An 8,746-nucleotide genomic window follows, 5' to 3' on the forward strand; every position below is an offset into this window, starting at 1 on the left:
TTCCTTCCTTCTTTCTTCCATCCAGTTCTCAGCCCCTTTTCCTCCCTCTGGCTCATAATTTTTGCCACACATTTTTGCCTGTTTGTTGTTTCTTCTCCTACTGTATGTGGCTTTTGATCAGATAATGTTTAAGCTTCCTGGTGTGGGGACCATGAACACAACTGTTGTGAGGAAACCTATTTCTTGTTCCTGAAGCATTCATGTTTTTATGGCACATTTGTAAGGCTGTGGTGAGCAGTAGAGGAAAGTCAGCGGTTTACATAAAAACCTGCAGCAGAGATGCATGTGCAGACCAAGAAATCTGCACAAAAATGCTCTTTTTTTGTCCTTACCCTTACAAATGACAATTCATTACCATGTACAAGGCTCTTGTGAGGCTTCTTGAGCAAGTGGCTTTTAACTGCCCTGTTGATGAGAATGTCTCTCTGCATAGGAGAACACAACTGTGTTTATTCAACCTGCTGAAATGAATTGAGATGGAGGACAATCCCATAAATCTCCTCTCTTCCTGCTATCCCTGTCGAGCTTGGGAGGGACCATATCTCTGTAGTAACTGCAGAGAAGGGGAGAGTTTGCACGACCGCATGAGAATGTGAAATCCCAGGTTCACCCCTAATGTTTTATTATTTTTGAATTTTTTTTTAATTACAGAATATTATTATTATTTATTATTTTAGAAGCAAAGTAAGCAAGAACATGAAATGAATGTCATCCTTTAAGACAGACAGCACTGTGGGATCCAGAACTCGTGCATAGATGATGTCCTGCACTATTTCATCTGATTATATATTCCTTAACTTCCATCCCAGATAAGCGTTCCTACTTCTGCCCAAGTCAGTGTTGTTCCTCATACAGGGAGGTTTTGGTAAGACCTATTTTCCTTTGTAGAGACAGAGATTTTTCAGAACTCGGGTCTGTATCCCTGGCCCACACGTTGATTAATAGACATCGTGCAGCCTTTCACTTTGCCAGGGTGTCTCCTTTGTTTACCTGTAGTTTACTGTGTTTCTCCTCTGTGTCTCAGCTACACCCTGGACAATGATCTCCTCACCACACAGCAGAGGCAGTTCTATGAAGACAATGGGTACCTGCTCATCAAGAAGCTCGTTTCTGATGAAGACATCGAGCGCTTCAGGTACAGGGCACTCGCCTGAGGAGCTGGGGGTGGGGGGTTCCTGTGTGCAGCAGCATCCCCAGGGAGCTCTGGGAGCATGGAGGTGGCTGGATTCTCCCAACATGGACATTCCCTCTGCTCTGCAGGAGGGAATTCATGAGGATCTGTAAAAGAGAGGTGAATCCACCAGGAGCTATGATTATGAAAGACGAGTCCCTGAAATCCCAGTTTGGTCAGTCTGAAAAAGTGGTTAATAAAGTGCAGGACTTCCAGGAAGACGAAGAGCTGTTCAGATACTGCACTCTGCCAGAGGTAAAACAGAGTTAAAACCCATCAGAAAGGGGGTGGTGGTGGAAGAGTCTGTGTGAATGTATCTGTGCTTTAGTGCCTATGTGAGAAAACTTTTTTTTCCCCCCACCTCTTCCAGTTGCACCATCTTCTGTCTTGGTCTCCTCCCAGCATCCCTGTTTGTGTGCCTTGCCACATCCTGCCTCCTGTCCTTCATCCCAATCTCCTCCTGTACCCTAGTCCTCAGCCAAGTATCCAGCTCCCACTGCTTCCTCAGCCACCTTTCCTCTTGGTTTTCATGTTTTTAATATTTTTTTCTCCAATGTTTTCTTATCTGTAGGTCCTCAAATACGTCGAGTGCTTCACAGGGCCAAACATCATGGCCATGCACACCATGCTGATAAATAAACTTCCAGATTCTGGTAAGGAAAACTTGGATAAGAGGAAAATAGATAAGCTATTGTGCATATGCTGTCTATCTGGCCAAAACTGAACTTAGTGTTTTAGAAAAGCTGTTTAAAAAAAAAAAAAAAGGGACAAATTAAAACAAAATAACTTTGAAAATTTACAAGGCTATTTTGGTAACTGCTTATTACCTTGGCTTAATGAGATAACATAAGAAAACTGATGAGAGTTTTTGAGCTGTGCAAAGACTAAATAATATGGCAAACTAGGCAGGCAGAAATTCCCTAACTGCATCTATTTAAGGAGCAGAATCAATGACAAAATAAGTATATAAATCATATATAAAAGGCTGTTTTGGCATGGATGATGTTTCCATTTCCATGGGGGGAAAAGAAACAACAAACAAAGCTTAACAAAAATATATTTTTGTTTAAACCTCATGGAAGAAAGCCCATAGGGCAAGGGCTAATAGTGCTGGGTAGACTGTCTGGGGAGGCTGCAGTCCATAAATTGAGATTTTCTTCATTTCTTAAAGAGAAGGCTAAATAAACACGTACTGGGTGCAGCACAGGCAGGGTTGATTCTGCTTGCAACATCAAGTGCCTGCAGATGGCTGTTTGAAAGTCTTTATACTGGGGAGGTTTGTGCAACGTGGTGCCGGCTAAAGTTCACGAAAGTGGAGAGCAGCCAAAATTGGTGGTGAAAACGCAGCGGGGGGGTTGGTAGTGGTGAAGGCCAGCGAAAGGAGCCATCTGAGGGGTCACAGCCAAACAGCCTCCTGGCTTTCACTGTGTCCCTGTGCCATTGCCAACCCACTGTGGTCCACTTTGGGATGGGGTGGAAGTTCCCCCACTTGTGTCCAAGGCTGTGGTGGGCTGGAGCAGAACCGGGGGCACCAAGTGTCTCCGAGCGTCTCCAGCAGGATGTGTTACGGTGGTTAGACAGGAAGGGAAGGGCTGTGTCACGTCTGTTGAGGTTGAAGGTTTTGAACCTGTGTTGCAGACAAACAGACTTTTCTCCACCCCATGCATCAGGACCTGCACTATTTCCCATTCCGGCCCGCGTCCCGCATCGTGTGCGCCTGGACCGCCATGGAACGGGCCGACCAGGACAACGGCTGCCTGGTCGTGCAACCCGGGACACACAAGACCACTCTGAAGCCTCATGGCTATCCCAAGTGGGAGGTAGAGTGTCACAGAGGTCTTGGAAAGGGCTGGGAAGAGCTCACTGTGGGGACAGGATGTGCAGGTCAAAGCTGAGGTTTTCAGGGATTTCTGGTTTTTTTCTGCTTGTGCAAATACTGATGTTCTTTCGGGAGAGAGTTGCTTGGTTGGCCTCACTCCATGTGACCTCGGTAGATTTGCTTGCCTCTGTTCCCACCTTCACCTAGAAAATGTTCAGCATGTCATGGCATAACAGCATAAACACTGTTTTCCACTGCCCCTGCCAAGTCTGAGGGCTCTGTCTCCTGTGGATTTGTTCCTTCCTGGTAGCACAGACACTGTCCCAGAGAGGAGAAATTGGATGGTAAGCAGCTGGATGCAATTAAATATCAAATGCTATCTTCCTCTTAAGAATGGATGTCTCCTGACCTGACCTGGAGTTGGTGATATTTATACTGGGAGCACAAAGCTGGACCCTAGCAGTGGCATCAAGCCACACTCGTGGGATTCCCCGGTGCTCTTCTGTATTCTCCCCAGCTGACAAATCTTAATTGTCCAAATCCAGCTGCAGAAGATGTACAAAAAGTTTTATTTTTTTGTACCTCAGGCTTGAAGTAGAAAGACTTGGTGGGCAGATAGGCAGGCTTTCAGTTTGGCACTTGGAATACACTGCCCAGGGGAAAGCAGGTCCGTAGCTGTCCCTGCTGCCCCTCGTGCTGAGCACCAGCACGAGTTTTAACTGAGTGGTTTCAGTTCTGCCTTTTTTCCCTAGGGTAAAACCAACAAACTTTTCCATGGCCTGCTTGATGAGGATGAGAAGACTCCCAAGGTCCACCTTGTCATGGAGAAGGGAGACACGGTGTTCTTCCATCCCCTGCTCATTCACGGCTCTGGGATAAACAGGACGTCGGGTTTCCGAAAGGTAGGAAATCATCTCGTGACACAGTTCTTTTATATTTCTGATTTTTAAAAAAACCTGACCAGACTATCCCCCACCTTCACAAGTTCATGAAGATGTGATTGAATGTTCTAATGAGCTTTTATCTTCCTAATATGCTTTTGCACTCTCTTTTTTACATTTTTTATTTTTGTTGGGTTTTTTGTTTGTTTGTTTGGGTTTTTCGTTTTGTTTTTAAACATCTGTGTCTTCTGGAAGCAGAGCATGCTTTGCATCTGCTTGAGAAAAACAGAGCAAGAGTAAAAATTAGATATTGAATCTGTGTTGGAAGCCTGGCTGGCTGTACTTGCTTTTCTAATAGGTCCTTTTCAGCAGTCCCAAATATCTGGAGCTTCTCTTAACTTTCTTCCCCCTGCCTTGGTGGTATTTCATCTCTGGATAACAGGGGCCTCCATCATCCAATAAATAATGTTTATTTATGTGATAACACAACCCATTTTTTCTATATACAATTTGATCACATATCTTTTTATCATGATTATTTAACTGAAACAGGCTTAAAGTGCCCTCCTTTAGAGGCCTCACCCTGCCTCAGAAGGGATTCACCCAGGCACTGCAACACAGAGTGCTCTGCTTTTATTTTGTTTTATCTACTACATGGCCTGTTCTTCCAGCCCCAGTAGCAGCTTATTGGTGATTTCAGAACGAGTGGGTTGTTGTGACTGTCTGGGTGCAGGAAGTAAGAACCCTCACTGAGCACATGGATTTGCTCCAGCCCTGACTTCCCCTATTCCCACTCTAGTTGCTGATGTTTTGAGATCAGGCACTACAGCTCATGCTGGGAGACTGTTTGGGAAAGAAGGGAAGGCATAAGAGCGTGTCAGCAAGCAAGAGTGTTTCTCCAAGGGGACACTCCCAGGAGAGAAGGAGGGCTCTGAGAGGGGGAAGGAATTTGCTGACGTGATCTGTAAGGAAGGAATGAGGTGTCCACAATCTGGGATCCAGCAGTCATTTATAATCCATGTGACAGTGAGTGATGCCCCATTTCCTCACACAGAGCATAAGCTGTCACTTTGCCAGCTCAGAGTGCTACTACATTGATGTCAAGAACACGACTCAGGAGCACCTGGAGAAGGAACTGGAAGAAATGGTCCGCAAGAAATACAACGCGACTTCCGTGGAGCTCAAGGTAAGACTTGGCTCAGCGCCCTTTGTTACAAACCAGGCCAGTTCTCTTTCCCAGGTCTCCTGTGGCAGATTTGTGCTCTTTCCTATGCCCAGTTCGGCAGGTCAGACTGTGCCAAGCAGAGGTGTTTGGCAGGATAAAAGACCTGCCTTTCAGGAGATGACTTGCAGGTTTTTTTGGGGCCTTTTTCCTCATAATGTTGCTTCTTGCTACGGCCTTGCTCTCTGGCAGCTTTTTCACATCCCTTGAGCTCTAGAAGTTCCTCCTCCAGCTCTGCTTGTCAAAATGGGTTTTTTGAGCACACCTGGATCCTTTCCAGGGTGGCTGAGTTGGTGGAGATTAGGTCAGCACTTTGTTGTAGCAAAAGCAAGGAGGATCCTCAGCTCCTGCTGTTGTGATGGCTCAGCTCTGAGGCTGCTCACACACACTTCTTACAGCATTTGAGAGGGTCTAGACTTCACAGAATCATAGAATTAAGGTTGGAAAAGGCCTTTATGATGATTAGGTCCAACCATTTCATCCCCGTGGGACAGGATTAGAGTGAAGTCGTTGCCAGCTTTGCCCTTCACTGCATCTCCTGGTTCATGATTTATTATGGGCAGTCTGTCTGAACTGGAGCTCTTTGCTATTATATTGACTGCACAATGTGAGTAAAAAGATGTGGTTGTTTGCCCTGACTCTACAAGTATAAGAAGCTGCAATAAATCCAGTGCTTGCCTGGTTTGTATGTCCACAGTTCTTCCAGTTTCCTCACCCAACGATGGGTGGATTTTCCTTTTAAAATAGGTAGCCACATCTGACTGCAGTAACAGACTGATTTTTTTTTTTTGTTAAATATAATCCCACATCAGTTGTTTAGACTTGAGGCTACAGCGGGTTTGTCAGCAGTGATACACATCTGCCTCAAAGAAAAATAAAATATGGGACTAATGGACTCTGACTGAATAACTGAAACCATTGAGTAAAACAGAAAGCAAATCTAAATTCTTCGGGGATCCAGCCACTGAAAGAAAAATAAACCTTGTTACTGGGGTGAAAGTGCTCTGTGTTTCTTAATCCACAGCAGTTCCCTAACGTGCACAGCCGGTGTCGAAACAGTAAAGTCTAGATGTAATAGGCAGCAATTGTCTTCTAAAATCTACATATTTTACGGTATCTAGGGCTTTCTGGAGGAGAGAGGACTTTCTTTTTCACCTTTGGGGTTTTTGTTCTGTTCTGCTGCTTTTCCCCCAGTGTGCCTGGGTATGGTGAGGTGCCCAGCTGTGCTTGGCCTCATCTTACAGGTCTGTAAAGTCACAACGTGCTTGGCTTTCAGTTCCTGGGGTTAATTAGGGACACTGTGAAATCCAGAGGGATACATGGTGAGGCTCTCTCCTTCTCCTGAGTAGCAAAGAGGTTGTGCCCATTCAAGCCTCAGGGAAGAGTCTGTGCTTTCATGTAGCTTTAAGCTTTTTGTTTTTAACCAGAGTCAGAACTTTCTCCCGGGGGAGTGTCCAGCTCTTATTTCACCTTCACAAGATGCTAAGGACTAAGTAATCCTCTATTTCCATCTCTCTAAACTGGAATCCTGGTCACTGTTTTCGTTAATCCTCAGGGCTTTTGCCTTGTCTCGTTTTTGTTTTGAAGGATATCTGGAACTTCCGAGCTCGGCTTGTGCAGGGGGAAAGAATCAACCTGTAGAAGACCCTCTGAAGGGCAGGATGGAGAACAAGTGCCTGAGAATGAGCTTCTCTGGAGGGAGACTGCAGCCCCTGCCTGGGCAGGCAGAATTCCCTGTGCTTTGTTGGCCTCTGTAGTGGTAACTCAGCCAAATGCTGCATCACAAAATTGTTCTATGCTAATACAGGATAATTGCACTGAGGTTGGACGGCAAAGAAAACCTTAGAAAACCAGATTTGCTGTGGATATCTTAGAGAATCGAGGAGTTAAGGTCTTGAAAGAGCACCTTGAATTTCCTTGATGTTTTCTTTCTTGTTTCTTAAAAGTTTCCCACATGACACACCTTTGGAAAGATGCTACACTAATGTGTAGGTTTTATGCAAGAATTTCCAGCGTTCCCAACTTCCTTTTCTATGCAAAAAAAAAAAAAAAAAAAGAATCTATAGAGTTTCACACAAACCTGACATGGGAAGTTATTAGTAGAGCTGATAAAGATGGGTGTGTTGGTACCAGCAGAATCAGTGGTGTAAGGAACTACATAAAGGGGAAGCAGCAATTACTCATGTAGTAAAATGGGATTTGTGGGCAGGAGTGTGATTGCTGGTAGAGTTCCTCAAACATGGCTTGCTGTGGCATCGCACCTGACCGAGCAGCGCTGGCACAAGTGAAATATGTGATGGGCTTGGGAGATACTGGGCCAACGAACCAGCCTCCCATTGGCCTTGCACAGCTGATCCAAGGCTGTGTGAAGTGAGGGAATCCTCCTTTGAGACTGGTGGGACTGGGAAAAGGTGCCTTTTGCTGCTGCCAGGTTGGGGAGGTGGTTGGGTGCTCCCTGGGACACAGCGATGGCGGGGTGGAGGTGTGCACTGAGGTGACCCTCTACAATGTTTTTTCTTGCTTCCTGAGAGATCCTTTTGCTTTCAGAATCTATTTTTCGAAATACAGAATAAATCAGAACCAAATTGCACTTGGGGGCTGTGTTGTGTTATTTCTGCTGCTCAGAAAGTGGTGGTGGGTGTGTCATCAAACACCCCAGTGCAAAACATCAGCTCTTTTCTATTCCCCTTTCCAACCAAAAAAGTGCCAAAACAGCACCAAAGTCTTCACTGTCAAGCACTCATGGCTCCTTCTGCCCTGTTTGGTGCTTCTTCCTCTGCCTGCAAGTTTTCTTGAGCTGTTTGTATGCTTTTTGAACAAGGTGAGGTTCGAGCCGGGTTATTGCATTGATCCTGAATCCTTGGTGGTGGGGTGAGGTGTCTGGGCTGTGCTTCCCACCTGGAGACAGACATATCCTCTAGTTTGAACATGGCACCAAGAAGTTTCAGGAGGGGGGAGACTTTAGGATAGACTCCCAGCCCTGCTTAGTGGGTGACTTTGAGTATCCTGGTTCCTGCATCTCTTCCCAAGCCTTTATATAACCCTGGCACTAATCCAACACTTGGGGAGGGCATGGATCCAAGTGAATGATTTCCAGTGAGTTGGAGACCCCTCTGCTGTCCTTGCTGAGCTCTGGCTCCCAGCCTAACTGGTGCTCTCCTTGGGATTTTTTGTGAGGACTTGGTCTATCCCGTATGGTTCACGGCACAGGACTCATGGAGAGACTTCAGTCTCTGGGGATACTGGTGCAGCTGAGTTGGCTGCAGAGGGAGCTGTGACCACAGAGAAGAGCTACAGGTGTCCTTCAGATTCCCAGGGTTTCCAGACTCTGAATTTCTCTTACTACAGCTTGGAGCGAGAAGGAAAGGAAGAACTTCAGCTTCGTTTTTAGAAGTTTGTGCATCTCTGCCAGTGGATTTAGGCTTGAATTCCGTCTTTCAGAAAAGCAAACCCATCAGAGATCTCGGGTATCATCTAAACTCACCAGTTGCCCCACCTGAGGAGAGACTTGTTTCCTCACTCTGTCCTACAAGAAGAGCCTGGGGAGGACTGAGCTTAGGCCTGCTCTGCTGCTTTCTAGCAATGCCAAGGAGTCTGATCCCTGCCCCTGAAACCACTTCTAGGCAGAGCCAGATCCAGCAGGGCTTCGTGTC

General features: G+C 46.0%; 1 protein-coding gene across 1 annotated transcript; it reads left to right on the forward strand.

Moving 5' to 3' along the window:
* The first annotated feature begins 742 nt into the window (after window positions 1-742).
* PHYH (phytanoyl-CoA 2-hydroxylase) lies at window positions 743-7,683 on the forward strand. The gene is made up of 8 exons (XM_027901460.1): window positions 743-865; window positions 1,025-1,135; window positions 1,261-1,426; window positions 1,743-1,824; window positions 2,810-2,991; window positions 3,743-3,892; window positions 4,926-5,057; window positions 6,681-7,683. Exons 3-8 carry the CDS (start codon window positions 1,271-1,273, stop codon window positions 6,732-6,734), a joined length of 756 nt encoding a protein of 251 aa, XP_027757261.1. The 5' UTR covers window positions 743-865; window positions 1,025-1,135; window positions 1,261-1,270; the 3' UTR covers window positions 6,735-7,683.
* The last annotated feature ends 1,063 nt before the right edge of the window (window positions 7,684-8,746 follow it).

Source organism: Empidonax traillii, unplaced genomic scaffold (genome assembly GCF_003031625.1).
Source record: "Empidonax traillii isolate 1590-97213 ecotype Southwest subspecies unplaced genomic scaffold, ASM303162v1 scaffold785:size696563, whole genome shotgun sequence".
Classification (NCBI taxonomy): domain Eukaryota; kingdom Metazoa; phylum Chordata; class Aves; order Passeriformes; family Tyrannidae; genus Empidonax; species Empidonax traillii.

Excerpts from the sequence above, each read along its gene's own strand:
- PHYH (XM_027901460.1), top strand. The coding sequence starts at position 1,271 with ATGAGGATCTGTAAAAGAGAGGTGAATCCACCAGGAGCTATGATTATG. Across the intron at positions 1,427-1,742 it reads GATACTGCACTCTGCCAGAG|GTCCTCAAATACGTCGAGTG; the intron begins GTAAAACAGAGT and ends TCTTATCTGTAG. Across the intron at positions 5,058-6,680 it reads CGACTTCCGTGGAGCTCAAG|GATATCTGGAACTTCCGAGC; the intron begins GTAAGACTTGGC and ends TTTGTTTTGAAG.